Source organism: Periophthalmus magnuspinnatus, chromosome 4 (assembly GCF_009829125.3).
Source record: "Periophthalmus magnuspinnatus isolate fPerMag1 chromosome 4, fPerMag1.2.pri, whole genome shotgun sequence".
Taxonomy (NCBI): Eukaryota; Metazoa; Chordata; class Actinopteri; order Gobiiformes; family Gobiidae; genus Periophthalmus; species Periophthalmus magnuspinnatus.
The window spans coordinates 325,395-344,158 of NC_047129.1; the positions used below are offsets into that span (position 1 = coordinate 325,395).

Sequence of the window (18,764 nt, forward strand, 5' to 3'; positions counted from 1 at the left end):
GTTAATGTTTAAAAAAAATCTATGTTATACATGTAATAAATAATGATAAAAACGCCAAGCTTAAACTTAATAATACTGGTACATTTTTTGGAAATAACAGACATTGTTGTTGACAAATGTATTTAAGTACCTTAAAAACACAGTACTGTAGTGAGTCTGTGGTATTAAAAGACAAATAATCCAGGATCCTGCGGTTGGATTGACCCCAGTGTGTGTCTTTCAACTTGAGTGGTGGATTCCCTGCAATTCCTTCTTTGCACTCCTAAACTTGAATTATTGTATACAGCGTTTTTGCATAATACATACTTTTCCAATGACCAATGACTATGTGTAACCTATAGTAGCCTACATTACATTGTTCATATTATGCATGTCACTGTTTATTATAGGTGAAATATTCATTACGGTATGTCTTATCAAATGTTTAGGGTCAGATCTACAGTCTTAAGCTCACATTAAGCACATATTCTAGCATGGTTTTATTACTAGATATACCAAGACATACTGCTCACTGTTATGGAACATACATTTGCATTGCTTTTGAAAAACTACACAGTAGATCTGGCCCTAAGTTTGAAACACAACAGTATCTCTTCTTGAAGGGTTTATCCATGAAATCTCTCATTTTCTTACAAATTTAAACCTGGTGACATGATGGGTGCTGTCTTTTCAGTCGTTCCACAGCCCTCTCTTCTTCCCTCCATCTCTCCTCTGTAGGATAGACCTGGTCTCTCTCCTTGGTGTAAAAATGTCCCATTTTTTAACTGTTTGTCCTTGTTTCATTTCAGTCCCAGCCACAAAACTGTCTGCACTCACCCGACCGCAGCCTGGACCCTGTCACAGCAAATACGACCTCATGGTTTTCTTTGAGATCTGTGAACTGGAGGCAAATGGAGAGTGAGTATGAAGTAAAAAAAAAAAAAAAAACTAAGCCTAGTATAGCCAATAGAATCAAATTGCCTTTACGAATGCACTTTCACAAAAGGTTGGGCTAATGAGCCTAATGTCTCTTTTAATTTACAGGCCTACATTTTTCTTCATAAACATATAGGCAAATTTTTTATACAGTACGGTATATTAAAACGATTTATAGGCAATTTCCAGATGGATCTTCTTTTTTTTTTTTCATTTCAGAAATGCTTTTTACTGAAAGCTGTTTCTGTATATTACCACTTAGGACAACTAACTATAATTTTCAGCTCTTTCTGTCTTGCTACCATCTGATTTAATTTAAAAATTAAATGGTTGAATTTCAAATAAAATTGTGTCATTATTAAATCTGGTATTGTAAAACTTTATGTATTTATAAATGTTTACTGTGTTTTAATTTACATTTAACATACAACTGTAAATCTGATAAATATCTTCTCCATAGCTACATCCCTGCAGTTGTGGATCACAGAGGAGGGATGCCCTGCCATGGCACGTTCCTTCTTCACCAGGTACTGTCTATCTCATGCTGGGAATAGACTTGTTGGATTAAATATTCATTAAAAACATGATTTGCTCTTCTTACTCGTGTTTGTGTTTTCCACTACTTTCAGGGCCTCCAGAGAAGAATTGCTGTTACTATAGTTCATGAATCTACAGGGGACATTGAATGGAGAGATATCAGAGAACTTGTAGTAGGTGAGCTAAGATTCAAGTGTTTTAGCAGTGTTGTTACTTACTATAGCCAAAATGGGGGAGCCTAAGGACAAAGCATTGCTCTTTGTGAGTTATTGCATTGAGTATTTTACACCTGACACTGCGTTGAGGGGTTGTTTTTTTTCAGTTTTAAAAAGATGGTCTTGATTGTTTCTTAGGACGTCTCCGCACAACACCAGAATCAGATGAGACAATCATAGACCCCAATATTTTGTCATTGAACATTTTGTCTGCGGGATATGTGCGACCATTGCCAGAAGACAGGTATGCAACTTTTGTTTATTTCTCTTTTCAATTATTCAGACCAATTTATTGCATTAATATTTACTAACATGACCTACATGTTTTATTACAGTACATTCATCATGTTTAGGGACTTATATAGATGACAATTTATTATTATTTTTATTCTTTTTTTTACTGTAACTGAACATAGAACATGACCAAGTGCAGCAAAATCATACAATGCGATCTGTCTTAGTAAATTACAATGTCTATAGAGGTAAGCCACTTCGGCAGCTATAGCATAGTTATGTGGCTGCAGTCTTTTCAGCCTCCTCACACCACATTAACACAGCCAAGGTGGGTGAAGTGCCAGTGGCCGGCCGTATGCGCAGGTCAAATCTGGCTTTGAAGCACAACCTTTCAAGAAAATATTTTTCATAAATAATGGTATTTAGTCAGGTTTAAGAAGTGAGAAGCCATAACTTTGATTAAATATTGCCTCTGAATTAATGTTTGATTTAATTGCTGGCTGTACGACCCTCCTTAATGTTCATGGCTTTTAATGTTGTCATTGTTATGTCTCAATTGCATTCTCATGTTTCATTTCACAACATTACTTGTATGTTCGCTGAAATAATCAAGTTACTACTAATTTAAACCATTTTATAAAACACCCCACTCTTCTCATTTAATATTGATAATCTATTTAAGACAAAATAGTATCCCATAAATACTCCACTAACGATTGCTATGTTTTTGATTTCTGAGTCACTCAGTTTAATAATAATAAAAAACAACCCATATAAACCATAATATGATATTATGTCAGACAAGGCATAATATTGATTTTATTCATTCACATATAAATATCACATTTAACTATATATGTAACATCCCATCAAATGAACAATATAATTGTGGCTCATGTGCATATATAGTAGTACTGTTGTCAGCCAGTTGAGGGCAGTGTTATTTCAGATATGTGACTTGTTATTCCTTACAACCATACAATTTGAGTGACTTCCTGTACAATCAATACATTGTCTATGGTGTTATCTAAATATTTAAAGTTTATAACTTTGTATGTATTGGACTAATTTATCTGCATTTATCAGCAGCGTTCTTAAAAACACCTCACCTTCATGTCCCTTTGGAGAAATTGTGTATACTTTTCCTGGAAAAATCAAGAATCCGATTGGCTGAATGCTCTTTATCCCTGCTTAGTAACCAGTGCTCTGCCAATTGTCAACTGTTTTGAAGCTTGCTGGTGTCCATGATGGCATTTGCCCACCCCTGCAATCCCCTAACCTTGAAAATATTTAAAAATCCTAATCATACTTTTGGGTTACTAACTGAATGTTGTTTTTGCTTTTGCAGACAGTTTCTTGATTCGGACATGCCTAGGTATATTATTTTGCCTCCCTGGGCTTTTCCAATGCACACTAACTCCATCTTGTTACCGTACTGTATCCATTTCCCCCTTGCTCCTGCTCTTTTTGTGCCATTCTTTTGTGTTGTACCCCTCATCAGAAGTGAGAGCTGTGGTTTTGCATGTTTTCTGCTGCTGTCCGGTTGTTTTGACTCTGTGTCCACTGCGTTTCTATGACAGACAAGGGTGTGCATGGCTGCCTTCATGTGCAGCTTTTGGTCGAGGAGGTGTCGTGGAGCCAGTTCTAGTACAAAAATTTTAATCTTTAGCCCTTTAAATACTCCACAGAAACACGGAAAATTATCAAATTAAATTGGTATAGGCATTATCCTGTATCATATATGACCACTAGAGGGAGATGTTACGCTTACATTTTTTTGTTAGAGAATTTGTTAATGAAATGGAATATTACTTAAGGAGTTGCAAAAGCAGACAATTTAGCACCTTTACTAATTATAAAGTTAATTGTATTTTTTTTCATAAATGCTTTGCATGTTTGGTTGAGGTAAAACACACTTAGGTCTACATTACAACAACGCTTTTATATGTGACTCTAGGCCTCATTGAAGATATATTTTAATGATTATTACAGTTTTCTATTAGCAGCCGCTGCTTATTAACAGAAACACTCAACTCAACAGCTTGCATCATTTACAGTACAGCCCTGGCACTGTTTTCAAATACTGCTATTAAAAACTAATCCAGGGGTGCATTACCTCACCAGTAGCACCCTGTGTCAAATTGCTGTGATGTTGTGAATATTTTTAAGTCTTTCTTGTCCCGCCCTGAAGTGTTGCCAAACTCCAAAGGCAAATGTCCCGTTACATGTGGTGCCAGTGACATGACTTCAGTCCTGGCTCTGAGATTTAAGCAGGCAGTAAAACACAAAGTGGCAAATGTAGATGTAACACTAGGGAATAGTTTCCTTTTTACAAATGTTTAATGCATCAGTTCATGTTATAAAACCACAGGTGTTTTTGTTATGTGCTCTTGATGATTTGAAGTTTAATTTTTTTTTTTACTCATTTCAATTTTTCGGTTAGGTTACTTGCAGGTCATTTTAGCAGCACAATATATGTAGGTTTGGTAGATAATAAAAGCTTTATCTCTGCATTATTTTTTTGTTCTTTGCCATTACTGCTTAATGTTGGTTGGTTCATGTGCAAATGTTAAATGGTCTTTTGATTTTTTTTTTAAATTTTAATTATGAAAAATAAATACATAGGCCTGTGTTCAACTATAGATAGATACATAGATAATACAATAGACAAGTAACACAAATATTTAAGTGAATTATTAAGATGCTGCACAACTGAATTGTATCCCAGCTGAGAAAAAATGCTCTACATTTTGTAGAATATCATGGGATAATTCAATTTGTCTCTCTTTATCTATGCCAACCACCCAAAGCTGACAAAGTGACTTGAATAAAAACACTGAGTAAAACTTTCCAAACAGTGCATGACCGCAACTCACTTCTTGACTCTTTTATTCTTTGACTTATCTCGTCTTCTACAGTATCGTCTTGGAAAGGGACCATAGGTATTTCACTGTCCCAGCTCTCTACCCTGCTGTTCCTTCATCCCATTTATTTCTGGTCTTCTTTCACCATCAAATCATTTGCATGCAAATATATTACAATGTTAAGGCTTTTGAACCACTTTACAATGAGGCACCAACAATAGAAAGTGTTAATACATGTGCAGAAAATGTCAGTCAGGACACCTGGTGTAATTTGTATAAGTAAAAGTAAAAAATAAGTAATAAGTAAATGACCAACATTATATATATTATAAGCATATATTATTGTTGCAAAAATAGTGCTGCCTTGTTGTTAAGAGGAAAATATGGCCAAAACATCAACCTAATTTGAGAATGGCTGAACAAATTTTTCTTTTGGGGGGTAATATCATGTAATACTACTTTATTTTTATTAAGTTGCTTTCTCAAATGTATGGCTGCGTTGAGCATGGGGTTCATCTGTGTTTAGAATCTATATTTTGGATTGCTAAAAACTAGTATTTCTTGGACCACCACAGGACGTTTTATCGCTTCGAGGCAGCGTGGGACAGCTCAATGCATAACTCATTGTTACTGAACCGAGTAACTCCAAATGGGGAGAAGATCTACATGACCCTATCAGCCTATTTAGAGGTAAAGTGTTTCAGTTAATCACAGGTTGACTTCAGTTTCAGTTCACTTACCGGTTTTCCACTGGTGAGATTATTGGACCCCATTGTCTTGGCATCACTGCTTAGTCCTTATCAAACTTTCTCAACTCATAAAACCTGCCAGTTATCCTACTTTTGAGACAAAAGAAGACTTGAATTACCTTTCAGTGGACTTAATGTTATGGCTGATGGTATTTGTCTTCCTGTCTATATTTCAGATGGAGAACTGCTCTCAGCCTGCAGTCATTACCAAAGACATCTGTATGGTCTTCTACTCTCGGGATACTAAGCTCTCAGCCTCACGCTCCATTCGGAACCTGTTTGGGACGGGCAGTCTCAGAGCAGCAGATGGGTGCGTTCAACATATTTGGATGTTTGTATAGTTTATAGTGGCATATATTTGATTAACTGTTGTATTCTTTCATAGGAACCGAATAACAGGAGTCTATGAAGCTAGTCTTTGTAACTTGGCAGATATAGGAAGCCCAGGTAATTTTTATAGTGTCTATTTCAAATATGTTCCCGTTTTTTATTTGATACTCTGAAATATATTATCATATGAGGAGTACTATCTTAAAATAAAGATTTTTTTCCCCTAATAAACTTAATTTTTTTAATTCTGGAACTCATCGGTACGTTCGTTTTCCATACTTTTAAACATGAGGGTGTGGAATTAGCAGTGCAACTTTAAAAGTATAAAAGTTTGCTTATATCTTCAGTCCTGTCCCTGGTATGCAGGTATGCAGAGGAGGCGGAGGCGGGTGCTGGACACCTCGGTGGCGTATGTCCGTGGAGAGGAGAACCTGGCTGGGTGGAGACCGCGTAGTGACAGCCTCATCTTGGAGCATCAGTGGGAGCTGGAGAAACTCAGCCTCCTGCAAGATGTATGTGCACTGTTGTTTACTGAGATACCAGTATTGCTTTGTGTTTGATGTGCTTAGAAATGTAGTAGAATATGTAGTAGAAAGATAATTTATTATGTTACAGTACATTATAGCCTCGTAATTTGAATTCCACCAGAAAATGTAAGTAAAGTGTTGCCTGTAAGTATTTTCCATACATTATGGTGGCCTCTCTCAGAGTCTAAAAACATGGTCAGCAGTGAATGTGCTTAAAAGGACATACATTATGCTTTACATATTGTCCTAAATGTGTTAAAAACTGTACAATTGTGAGGTACATGTTTTTACATTATAATTAAATATAATAATATGATTCAAATAGCCGTACCCACTCTCAAGAGAAACAAATGCTATGATTTTCTAAGTATTTTTATAAGTCCTACAATTTGAATTCAACCAGAAAGAAGTTGTGAAAGAAAGAAATAAAAAATATTGTATTGTGCTTGTGTAATTCTTTTTATTCTAGACTAAAAACATTATCCTTTTTTTGTTCATGGATGCAATCTATAGTTTTGTTTTTCTGCTCCTCAGGTGGAGAAGACAAAGCATTTTCTTCTGTTGCGGGAGAAGCTGGAGTCTAATCTCATGACAGGACCAGACCCAGTTCAGTCCTGTTTGACTGAGGACCTGATGGAAACCCCTCAGACCTCAGAGGACCATGAGGCTGCACCCTGCTCCGAAATCATCACCGAGAAGCAGAGGGAGCTCGCAGAGAGGGTCAGTAACCAGCATTTTCCCACTTATAGAGACAGTAATGGTGGTCTCGTTTGATATCAAATATAAAGTCACTGGATTTGTTCAAACGGTTGTCACTCAGTAGGTGTAATTTCTTCTTGTAATTTTTTGCAATATGTGGGAACCTCTAAATCATACACCCCCATTTATTGTAAGGTTATAAGCTTAACTCCTGTTTTTTGGCAACACACTTCATTAAACTATCGATAGTAAATACATATTATCTTCCTGCAGTTTTAAATAGTTTTGGTATTGACATTTATCTCTTTTGTCTCTTCAGTGTTTACGGCTTCTCATGCACTCCTTCAACCGAGAGTACAGCCATGTTTGTATCAGCGCCAGTGAGAGCAGGGTATGCGTTGAACACTGTAAAATTAGTGGTTGTTCACACATAAATAATTCCCACTATTGTGTTGATGTTTGTGTGTTTCAGATCTCTGAGATGTTAGTCACAACTCTCAAAGACTCCCCTTCAGTGCCCACATTTAACACAATTGCTCCCTCAACGACATGTCCTTCACTGGTGGAGGGCTGCTCTGGACCCACTGATCTCAGGTAGTCCATTCTTTTTTGTCTGTCTGGTTCATTTAACAAATACAAACAACAGTGAACAAAACAATTGTGCCAAAAAATGTGCCATTAAAAGAAAGTGTTCTGAAAGGGTATTTACCATTTTATTATAAGTGCAATTTAAAGTAATTCTTTCTTGATCAAATCCATTCTGTCTTTGCAAATAAATACTTTTTCTTGACCAGTATAGATTACATTTGTTGTGTTTGTTGTATGCATTCTTTCATGTATAATTAGTGTAGTGAACTATAAATAAATTAGAATAGGAGGATTTTCAGACCCATCTTTTGCTAGATAAAATGTTGACTTTATTTGCTTTCAAATTATAAAAACAAAAATAGTAAAGTATCATGTATAATGACATGTATGTTGTAAATCACTGAAAACCACATGGAAAGCATATGTTTGCAAATCAAATCATTCATTTCTTTACTTTCAGACCTCCCATGCCTCGCAGTGGTGCAGTCAGTCCCAGTCCAGACTTACATCCTGACCCAGAGGAAAGGAAGCCCCACAGCGCCCCCCCTGACACAAAACCACGCAGCAGAAGATTTGTTCCTGACATCCAGGAGATCAGAGTCAGGTATATTACCAATAATAGTTAGTTTGTTTATTGTCCCGGCAGGGCACACATCAATCACACATCACAACACAGAGAAGACATAGTACAAGCAAAGATACATAATCTGTACAGAACAGGAGGACATGGTTTACATGGTTTATATCTAAAAATGTGAGTGAAAGTGTACAGTGGTATTGGTAAGGCAACAATAAAACAGACCTTATACCAATACTTAAAGTAATGTAAAATTCTATGCTATTAATATATGTAAAACAGCCCATGTCTTCTTCTTTCAGTCCCATAGTATCAAAGAAGGGTTACTTGAACTTCCTGGAGCCTCACACAAACGGGTGGATAAAGCGTTTCGTGGTGGTGCGGAGGCCTTACGTCTACATCTACAACTCGGACAGAGACGGGGTGGAGCGAGCCATCCTCAACCTCTCCTCTGCTCAGGTGGAGTACAGCGAGGATCAGCAAGCCATGCTTAAGGTACATCCAATCCCATAATGCACTGTGCTATTCTTATAGACCAGGAAAGACTTGATTGAGTGAGGTGTGAAGAATAGTTTAAAGTTCCAAGTAACCTTTCTGCTAGAGGGTCGCCCACATTCTCCATGGAGATGTTATTGTTTTGCCTAGAATGTTCCACAGTGTTGCATTTCTATCCTACATTACATTTCATTAATATGCACTCTTACTGTAAGCGGGATTGCCTCTCAACAGATCTGGCCCGATGATGGCCATGCTTGTTTACATAGAGAGTGATAAGTTTAATGTCACACTGTGGAACATTTCAGGCAAAGCAATAACATCTTTATAGAGACAAGCAAGTGGAGGATCCTACTCCAGAAAAGCTACATAGCGTACCTTTAATAATGAAGCAATCAAAGGTGCTAAAATAAGCTTTGGTGTCTCCACAGACTCCAAACACATTTGCCGTGTGTACAGAACATCGTGGGATCTTACTTCAAGCCAACAGTGAAAAGGACATGCACGACTGGCTCTATGCGTTCAACCCTCTTCTCGCAGGAACTATCAGGTACTGCATTTTTAACAGTAGCACAGATAGTCATGTTAAGGATATACTGTCAATCTGTTCAGTTAAGGCTAAATATCTCCAATCTTATCGTAAAAAAAACATTGACATTGCTTTGTCTTTCAGGTCAAAACTGTCAAGAAGAAGAGTTGGGCAGATGAGGATGTGAAACTGGAATATCACAAAGACTTGATGTACATAAATCTGTGTCTTCTTTTTGTGCTGAGCTGCGTCCTCTTCATCACCAACCACCTTCTTCTTCTTCTTCTTCATCATCATCATCATCATCAAACAAACTACTTTACTACTATGTTTTTACTTTGTCTGCCGTGTCCTCAGCAACACCTTTCTGTATCCACCATTTGCTGCGCTGTGAGTCTCGCCGTCACTGTTCCATACTGGAGGATATTTACAAATGGACAAATGGAAAAAAGAAAAAATATGGAAGCAGTAGCATCTCAAAAGTCAAAATTACTCATGTATGTTAATGTGCTGTAGTCGTAATTGTCAGTGAGCCTTTTACATTGACTCTTCTAATGCAGAGATAGTTAGCTTTCACTTACTGCTGCCATGTTATCAAGAAAATATGAAAATTCTACAGCTAAATATTCACCGGTTTGCATAACGCATACAGCTTGACAATAACTACGGGGAAAAAAATAATATGGAGGCTATCTCTGAGGCTATTTCTGAATATTTTCTATGGTCTGTGAATCTAATGTAATTTGCTTCATATTAAGAAAACAAAGTAAACAGTATTGGTATATCGCACTAGATGTCCATAAAGGTTGTCAATCATCTAACATTACAAGTCGAAGGGTTAAAAGAACAGAATGCCTTTGTTTAAGAGTAACTCATCCCTCTACTCCTAAATTAAAGACCTATAAATATGCTTTAGAAGTCCTATTATACAGTTCAGTAACAAGCTATGAATTATTATTTAAAATGCTAAAATAAAAATGTGTCCACTTAGCACTCGAGCATAAAAAGCATGTTCCAAATGTAATCATACTAACGCTTATGTCCCGGCTGTCAGTCAAAGTTTTTCCCCACCCCTGTCTGGCCCTGTCCTTACTAAAATATTGGCAGTGAGCTAGGGACGAGTTACTCTTAAAGCTTCTGATACGGCATTATTCAATCTTTTCTCTTCCATGTTTTTGCAAATCAGTTATCATTACCTCCCCTCTTTCACTTCACTCTTTCATTTTCCTTTGTTCAAAATGTGATATTTTTAGATTTTTAATAACAACTTTAGTATTTATTATTTCTGCATGTATTTATTTTCAAAGACATATATATTTCTATTGTAGAACACAGTGCAATTTCTGCACACTGCACTTTCTAATATGTTCTTGAGAATGGTACCACCTCTTCCCTTCTACTCCTACAATTTAGCAAAAAAATAAATAAAATTACTTGAAATACAAGTACTACTAATGTTAAAAGAGAAGAAAAAATGTTGATGAAATGATGAATACCCCAAATAATATAATTTATCTTGAACTGACTTAAAACTAGTTTTATGAGTGATATAAATTAAAAAGTAGTGCCTATCTTTTACTCATATTGTACATGTTAAAATCTACAACCTTTGCTTTAAAACAGCTCCCATTTGCTGCTACAATGAAAGTACTCTGCTAATGAGACCATGTATTTCTATTTTCAACAAAGTAATCAGGTACACAGTTATGAATGTGTAATCACCATCTGTCATTTTCCATTGATATAGTTTAGCACATTTTACATCTACTAAATGTGAATGACCAAATAGATAAAAGAAAAGATAATATGAATAATTGTTTTATTTCAATATGAAGTTGTACAGTAAATTTATAAATATCCCTTAAAGTTTAGTGAAGTTGATTTTGAAGCAAGCCAAAGGTCAACCAGCCTTGAGAGCAATTTCAGAGTCAACGTGTAATTCACTATAAACAAAAATATTGTAATTAAAAAAATATTCAATACTATGTAATGCATTATTAGTTGAAAAACTCAATTCAATTGTTCTTGATAGATTGTAGCATATTGACAGAGTGTGTCCTCCAGCCTCTGTCAGATGGTTGTGGGTTAAATTCTGTTTTACAGAGATGATTGGTAAATTAGTAAATCTAAAAAGCATCATATGAATCAGAAAGAAGCAATATTTGTCAGTATGTTTTAGCACCTATAATCCTTGACCCTGACTAATGAACGTGGGGTTTTGATTTTATGCAAACTTCTTTTTCCTTTTTTTTTTTTTTTTTTTTTGGCCCTGTCACTTTTGAACAAACCTTTCAAGTCAAACACTGAATGTAAACTGTATTTTCTATATTATGTTTACTCATTTTTTAACATTACACTGGTTCAAAATTGATTGTACTTTGTTAATATCAGGGAGTCATAAATAGCTCATAAATGGCCCACTTAGGCTTATCTTGTACAGAGTAAGAATGTAGAGGTTACTTACCAAACACACTTCACTCGTTTCAATATCTATACACCTATATTCACGTATCGTACATTTTCTATGCTACCCCTCTCAAAGTTTTGTGCTTCCATAAGTAATCTTTTTGGCACTGTCAGATTGTACCATTTTGCTGTTTATGTTTTTTTGAAATGATTTTGCATTGTATATAAACATGATTGCTGTGACATGTGTATTATAAAGGGACCCATGTGCAGATAAGGTGAAAATGGGCTGTAGTTGTGTCTCTGAGTGTTGAGGTTTTGCGTCAGATGTTTGTGTACACTGGACACATTGTCATATAATAAATAAACATGAAATTTATTCAACCATGGGAGATCCTACTTGAGCTCTTGCCACACTCATTTTAAGGACATTGTACATTACTTATGTTCAACACTTTCGTTTGTTTAAATTTGTCATTCTTCAATAGGCTGTAAAGATTGTTTATTGGATAAATTACAAAAAACATATCAGCCTAATAAATGTGAAAATATACTTAATCATTAGCCATAAGAGCCTCTGAGTGGACTGCACGGAAGAAGGACAGGACTAATGTTTTGCACGATTGGATTATATCATAAGAACTATACTCATTTTATAATGATATTCACATTTTTAAAATGCAGGTTTTAGCTTTTGTTTAAATGGAAGGTATATTTTTTTAATACCATACGGCGAAACATTACAGACAATGCAATAACATCTCCATGGAGATGAGGAGTTGGCTTACCCCACACCAGAAAAGTGACTTAATGCGCCTTTAGTATGAAAAAGAAAGAGCCAAACATGTTGCCAGGTGCGTGGATGAATCAGAGCATGTTCTGTTAAACACAGCATTCTGCTTAGAATTGTTATGTATGATTTCAAACTAATCTAAAGTCTATAGACTTAGTCTATAGTGTTTGTTTTTTTTATTATCAAAAATAAATAGTTAATAATTTAAACAGTTCTGGGGACTTTTCCTGTTCTATCTGGCAACACAGTGGGCGCCTGTTTGGAGCGTGTGCTACCGCCAAAGAAAAACACACTGAAAATACAATACAGTTTAAACGACTGTCCCTGTGCATAACTTCCCAAGGTCAGAAAGAAGCCTTATCTATCCTTAATGTAGCCCACAACAGCTAATGTGTTTGAAAATAGCCGATAGCTAGCGTTAGCTAAGCATACACAACAAGGAAGAGAAGTTTTAGCTAACGCTGTGTTTGACAACTGTCAGCGATCAGGACACAAGTCAGGATCATCCGATGATCGAATAAGGAGGTAAGGTTAGTGTTATTACCATCAAATTCATGTGGTTTAAACACGCAAGATCTGGACCTTTACCATGATATGAATGACACAGAACACTAAACACAACGAGTGGATTCAACTCATGATTCTGTCTGATTGCAGTGATAAACTATTCGATTCTTATGTACAGACTTCTCATTTAATACAAAAATACATTTAAGTTCCTTTCCGTCAGTAATGCCATTGAATGTTTTGTTTTTAATTATTTTGTTATATGTTAACAGCAAAGGCAAATCTCCAAGAAAGCATGAGTCAAAATAGGTATTTAATTATCCATCATAAATGTAATACAGCATGTTTATCAAAAGTACAAAAAAGCTCATGTTGTTTGTGGTTTAGAATATACATGGACTACAATGCCACTACCCCACTGGATCCAGAGGTGATCCAGGCCATCACTGATGCTCTTCATGATGCCTGGGGAAACCCAAGCAGCACATACACTGCAGGTGAGACACAAACTCAGGAAACTCAGCATATATGTATTCAAGCAGACTTTAGATTTTATTTTTATGATCAGGTGTCAAAGCCAAAGCCATTATCAGTGAGTCCAGACAAAATGTGGCAAGGATGGTTGGAGGTAAAGCAGAGGACATCATATTTACTTCAGGTGGAACTGAGGTAATAATCAAGGCTGTAGGATCTTTAAAAAAATAAAGGCACTATAATGTACAGATAATGCTATGTTACTATTCTTTTATTTTTGATGTTTAGGCAAATAACATGGTCATCTATTCAGCAGTAGAGTACTTCAAGAGGAGCTGTGATGCTGCTGAACACAATACAGATTATTCAAGTGGACGCCCAGGCCTCCCACACTTCGTCACCTCAAACGTGGAGCACGACTCAATCAAACTAGTGCTGGAGCATCTGCAGAGGGAGGGCATGGCAGGTTTGTACAAAAATGCACAGATTATTTCATTAATAATGCATTAGCCTTATATAATGCTTTACAACTTGTGTGTTATTCAGTCATTCCATACTTGGTGATGGTAAGCTAATGGCTGCACCAACTGCTGCCCTGGGGTAACAGGGAAGTGAGGCTGCCATTTACACACATGGCACTTTGCACTAGGCCACTGTTGATCCTTGAACAATGCAGAGTGCTTTGATTTGTAATTCATTATTAGTGGATTAGAGACTCACCAATATTTGCTCAATAATACAAGTTACTTATTCAGGTCACTTTTTCAAAATGTATTCAATGAGACTAACCACATCACATTGAGAATTTTAATTATTTAGGCTTTGAATTTCATTTCAGTATTTCTGTCCTTTAAAGTTGTGACGTGTACTATTTTACACCCAGTTTACTGGTAATTCAGTTTAGGAGTATGCTTATATTAGTCTGTATTAGTACCGCTGTGGTATATTACCACTTAGACCATTATATTAAGATATTCCTTAAATACTGAAATAGGTTTATGTGTGTGTTGTGTTGTTTTTTTCCATAGATGTTACCTTTGTCCCAGTGTCTAAGGTAACAGGGCGTGTGGAGGTGGCAAATGTTCTTAGTGCACTGCGTCCCAACACCTGTCTGGTTTCCATTATGTTAGCCAACAATGAGACGGGGGTCATCATGGTGAGAGGAAATAATGACTTGTAAAGCTCTTTTATGTTCACGCTCAGTCAGTTCCTCTCTCAACTGAAACCTTAGAGCGCATCAAGTGTTGAATTTTTCCTAAACATGTCTGTGGGACTTTAGATGGTGTAGTGAATATTTTCTGTTGTGATTTTATAGAGAAGCCTCACAAAGTTGGGATTTTAAGATACTTTTAGGCCAAGGTTGAAGGAGACTTTTTAAGTCAGTTCTTTATGGCCACGTTGCCTTACAAAGCTCAGATGAAAGTCTAATTCGATTAACACAGCTTCAATGCAATGTCTACCATTGCAATTACAGTATATTTATTTTATCTAATCCTTTTATTTATTTTATCTAGTCCTTCCTTCCTGACTTACTACAACGTTACTACAGTAGTACTACTACTGACTATGTACCTTTACCTGGAGAGTCCAGCAGATGTCTTTTTCTCATGAAGATGCTTTGCATGGAATGTTCCACAGTATGATGTTGAACTTGTCTATCTCCCTGGAGACAAGCAGATTACAGGTCAGATCTCCGGAGAGTGCTCACAGTTTGAATGCGTGTTTTTGGAGTAAATAAAACAGATGTAACAGAATGATGGATAAGTAATGCTATACTGAGGAATATTCCAGTAGAAGCAGTAACATCTCCATGGAGACAGGCAGGCAGCGGACCCCACACCAGAAAAATGACGTAGTATTAAATGTCAAATACTCCACCCCACTGCCATTTGATAACAGCTTGTTTTCTTCACAGCCCATCAAAGAGCTCTTTGGGACAATCAGAGATAAGATTAACCAGCCTCCACGGCGGCGCATCCTGCTGCACACAGACGCAGCTCAGGCTTTGGGCAAAATCAAAGTGGAAGCTCCATCACTCGGAGTGGATTATCTCACTATTGTCGGACACAAGGTTAACAGTTTGTTTGTAAAACATGTAACTCATAATATGCGTTTAAAGGACACATATTATGAGAAACATCAAAAGATTTTAACCATGTTATAATTGTTTTGCCTTATCATTTGCTTAGTTGGGATTGTATTTTGAGTGATTTGTGTAGGTTCAAACAATCACCACACAGTGCACAGTGATCTACGTCTACGATCAATTCACTTAACACACCATAACATATCTGCATACAATTATTATCTTCATTAATTTAGCAATTTAATTTTTTTTTGTATCGATAAAAAATCTTCAGTGTATGACCAGCTGCGGTGTTACCTGAAAAGATATTTACTTATAATTTTACAGATTACTGTTAATAATAATGATAATGTAATTCTTCTTAAAATGATAGATTCTAATAAATCTAGTTGTAACTATATGTATAATGTATACACTTCTAGACGTTAAATATGTGGTTGAATTTGCAGTTTTATGCACCTCGGATCGGAGCCCTATATGTGAATAGTGAAGATAAAGCACCTTTATATCCAATGCTCTTTGGAGGAGGACAAGAAAGAAACTTCAGACCCGGGTAAAAAATGATCTTTTAAGTAAATGCCTTCATAATCATGTTCTGGAATATAAAATCTAAATATGCTGATTTACTTTTGCAGGACAGAAAACACACCAATGATTGCAGGATTAGGAAAGGTAAATTATTTAAGATATCAAGGTAATATTTGCCTCAGTCAACCATTGATTAAAATGGTCTCTAGCGAACATTTTCTATATAATCTTAGAAAGCACTTTATGTAATCCCTAATATTAAATACCATCGGATATTTTTTCCTTGAATGCAGAAAAGGCTATTCTCTCTCTGTTGGACATTGGAATCTAACACTAACATAATATTTTCACAAGTTGTTGCAAACACGATTATTAATTTACAATGTTTTTGTCAGGCTGCAGATCTGGTGTCATCTAATTTGGCTGAGTACGAGAGTCATATGCGAATTGTCAAACTTTACCTGGAGGATAGACTCAAGGTATTTAGACAGTATTGTCAGTTTTGTGCCTTTGCTATAATTGTAATTTAATAATTGCACAGATAATTTCCTATGTATTCTATTTTAGTTATGTGTAAACAACAAATTGTTTTTTACTCCTCAGCACATCTTTGGGAAAAAACTAAATTTCAACAACCATTTTGAGGGCTCCGAGGTCCTTCCCAACACATGCAACGTGTCCATCCTGGGTCCAAAATTACAAGGTGCTCCCTCTGTCTCCTTTCTGTTCTGCCCCTGTACTCTGCACAAATGTTAGTTCATGACCCGTGCTGCTGGGTCATTTGTAAACACAAACGTTTAAATCATTCATGCCCCTCCAGTTGAAGAAAGGGAGGGGGTCTGTAGTAAAATGTTAACTACTATTCCCCAGCATAGCTGAACACCATTATAAAAATATTACTCTGAAATAGTAAACATTTTATTACCTTCAGAAATTGTGTTGTGAGTTCTCCTCTATTTTGGCACAAAACAGTAGTAATCCTAGACTAACACAAACTAAATTGACCTGATTAATGCCAGATTGATATATGTAGCATTCTTAACTGAGTTCTACCAGTTATTTCATTATCAATCCAGAATGGTTTGATAGAAGAGGGACTTTCAGCCAAATGCTTTGATATTACAAGGATATCGTTTTTTGGCTAAATGAATGTGTAGCATCATACCTAATTTCATACTCATCGTACTTGATTAACACGTTTTAATACAATGTTTTTGTCAAAAAATATACACTTTCTGCTTAATAAAGTGGATCAGTCAGGAGCTGTACAAGATGGATTCTTCTGAGTAAAAAAGTGCAAACTTTGCAACAGTCTAGCTTGAAGCAGAAGGTTAGGACTAAATGTTTGTACTGTCAGTACTAACACACACTAAATCGGAGGATTGAATAGTATTTTTTTTTTTTTTTTTTACCCTTTTTTCATTTTTTTATCACCAAAGTTGAGTGCTTGCATTATTTAAGTTCAAAGTCAGTGTTGTTTATACCCTTCCTACTTTTAGGCTGGAAAGTACTATCCAGGTGTGAATGTCTATTGGCCAGCGTTGGTGCAGCCTGTCACTCAGACAGAGGAGACAGGTAAAATGTACTTTGTTTGAGGATTAATGATAAGAAAGACTGTCATATTTATTTTATTTTGCCTCTGTCCAGGCCATCCCATATTCTCTTGAACTGTGGTGTTCCAAAGAGCGTGGCAGTGAATGCTTTGAGGATAAGCGTGGGGCGAGGAACGACCCAAGAAGACGTGGATGCAGTGGTGGAGGATTTGAGGAAAGTGGTGGAACTCTTAGAACAAATGGACTAAAAATGTGAAAGTGGGAGGTCAGTGTTGTCCAGATATACCGGCACAGTTTGATGTAAGCTTCCAAGTTCTGTCTTACTCACATAATTTGCATGATTTGAAATTATGCAAATGTAGGATAAGGGCAACCTCAGTACCTTATCATTCCTTATTACATTTTGGTATTATGTAAATTCATAAAATATTTATCATGAATAATAAAAGGCCATGACTTTGGAATGACCTGGAGGCTTTTATGAGGTTGTTTTTCCATTGGGTCATGTTTGTAATCAGCTAAATGCATTATGAAACCAGATCCAGACACACACTTTCCCTGATGAGCTGCAAACACTGGACATCTCAAACGTAAACCGAATGAGTGGTCACTCATGGTAGGCTACTGTTTAGTAACATTACTAAAACTTTTGTCTCTTTGTAGCATAGTGTGTCTCGACTCTCTTAGTGCTTATGTTTCCCAGCTCCAGTGAAGCATGCATGGTGCTAGCAGATGGTTAGTGCTACAAAGACTCAACACACGTGTTTCATTACCTTCATCCTCTATGGGCTTCCATTACTCGCTCTTCAACATCCATGGAATGCATTAAGTGTATTTCAAATGCACGTATATTGTTGTCTGTTATATTCTTCTATAAACAGACTACTATGTGGGAGAGTACTTCATGGTACTCTATTCATCATTTAGTTTTTGCTATATGGTTTGTAAATGTAATAATGGAAAAATATAAATAAATAATTTGAGACACACTAGTTCTATTGGATGTAATTGACTGTATAAGCCAGCCAAATTCTCATCTTGAAAATAACTGTCTCCAACCAGTTAAACATTATTAAAGAATATGGAAACTCAAATTGCAAATATATTCTCATTATTATAGCGTATAAAGGCTATGGTTCATTTGACTCATGTTGCACT

General features: G+C 36.1%; 2 protein-coding genes across 4 annotated transcripts in view; both read left to right on the forward strand.

Moving 5' to 3' along the window:
* The window catches only part of kif1aa (kinesin family member 1Aa), a 50,575-nt gene extending 39,522 nt beyond the window's left edge, over positions 1-11,053 (forward strand). The window contains exons 36-51 of the mRNA XM_055221175.1: positions 789-897; positions 1,376-1,442; positions 1,545-1,629; positions 1,806-1,911; positions 3,250-3,276; positions 5,341-5,455; positions 5,691-5,824; positions 5,900-5,961; positions 6,211-6,356; positions 6,906-7,091; positions 7,390-7,461; positions 7,543-7,664; positions 8,119-8,262; positions 8,538-8,730; positions 9,162-9,280; positions 9,404-11,053. Of these exons, the coding sequence (XP_055077150.1) occupies positions 789-897; positions 1,376-1,442; positions 1,545-1,629; positions 1,806-1,911; positions 3,250-3,276; positions 5,341-5,455; positions 5,691-5,824; positions 5,900-5,961; positions 6,211-6,356; positions 6,906-7,091; positions 7,390-7,461; positions 7,543-7,664; positions 8,119-8,262; positions 8,538-8,730; positions 9,162-9,280; positions 9,404-9,446 (1,730 nt within the window). The 3' untranslated portion in view covers positions 9,447-11,053. The remainder of the gene's footprint in view (positions 1-788; positions 898-1,375; positions 1,443-1,544; positions 1,630-1,805; positions 1,912-3,249; positions 3,277-5,340; positions 5,456-5,690; positions 5,825-5,899; positions 5,962-6,210; positions 6,357-6,905; positions 7,092-7,389; positions 7,462-7,542; positions 7,665-8,118; positions 8,263-8,537; positions 8,731-9,161; positions 9,281-9,403) is intronic.
* Positions 11,054-12,699: 1,646 nt separating this feature from the next.
* scly (selenocysteine lyase) lies at positions 12,700-17,860 on the forward strand. Of its 3 annotated transcripts, none has more exons than XM_033992017.2 (13): positions 12,700-12,983; positions 13,238-13,274; positions 13,353-13,462; positions 13,534-13,634; positions 13,728-13,905; positions 14,468-14,595; positions 15,355-15,510; positions 15,975-16,078; positions 16,161-16,197; positions 16,449-16,532; positions 16,657-16,756; positions 17,553-17,628; positions 17,701-17,860. In XM_033992017.2, exons 2-13 carry the CDS (start codon positions 13,261-13,263, stop codon positions 17,852-17,854), a joined length of 1,242 nt encoding a protein of 413 aa, XP_033847908.1. In that variant the 5' UTR covers positions 12,700-12,983; positions 13,238-13,260; the 3' UTR covers positions 17,855-17,860. The 3 variants fall into 3 exon arrangements, with proteins under 3 accessions (XP_033847908.1, XP_055077292.1, XP_055077291.1); XM_055221317.1 differs by having other exon boundaries at positions 12,784-12,801; XM_055221316.1 differs by having other exon boundaries at positions 12,970-12,988.
* Positions 17,861-18,764: the final 904 nt, after the last annotated feature.

Excerpts from the sequence above, each read along its gene's own strand:
- scly (XM_033992017.2), top strand. Across the intron at positions 14,596-15,354 it reads ATGAGACGGGGGTCATCATG|CCCATCAAAGAGCTCTTTGG; the intron begins GTGAGAGGAAAT and ends TTTTCTTCACAG. Across the intron at positions 17,629-17,700 it reads CACTCAGACAGAGGAGACAG|GCCATCCCATATTCTCTTGA; the intron begins GTAAAATGTACT and ends GCCTCTGTCCAG.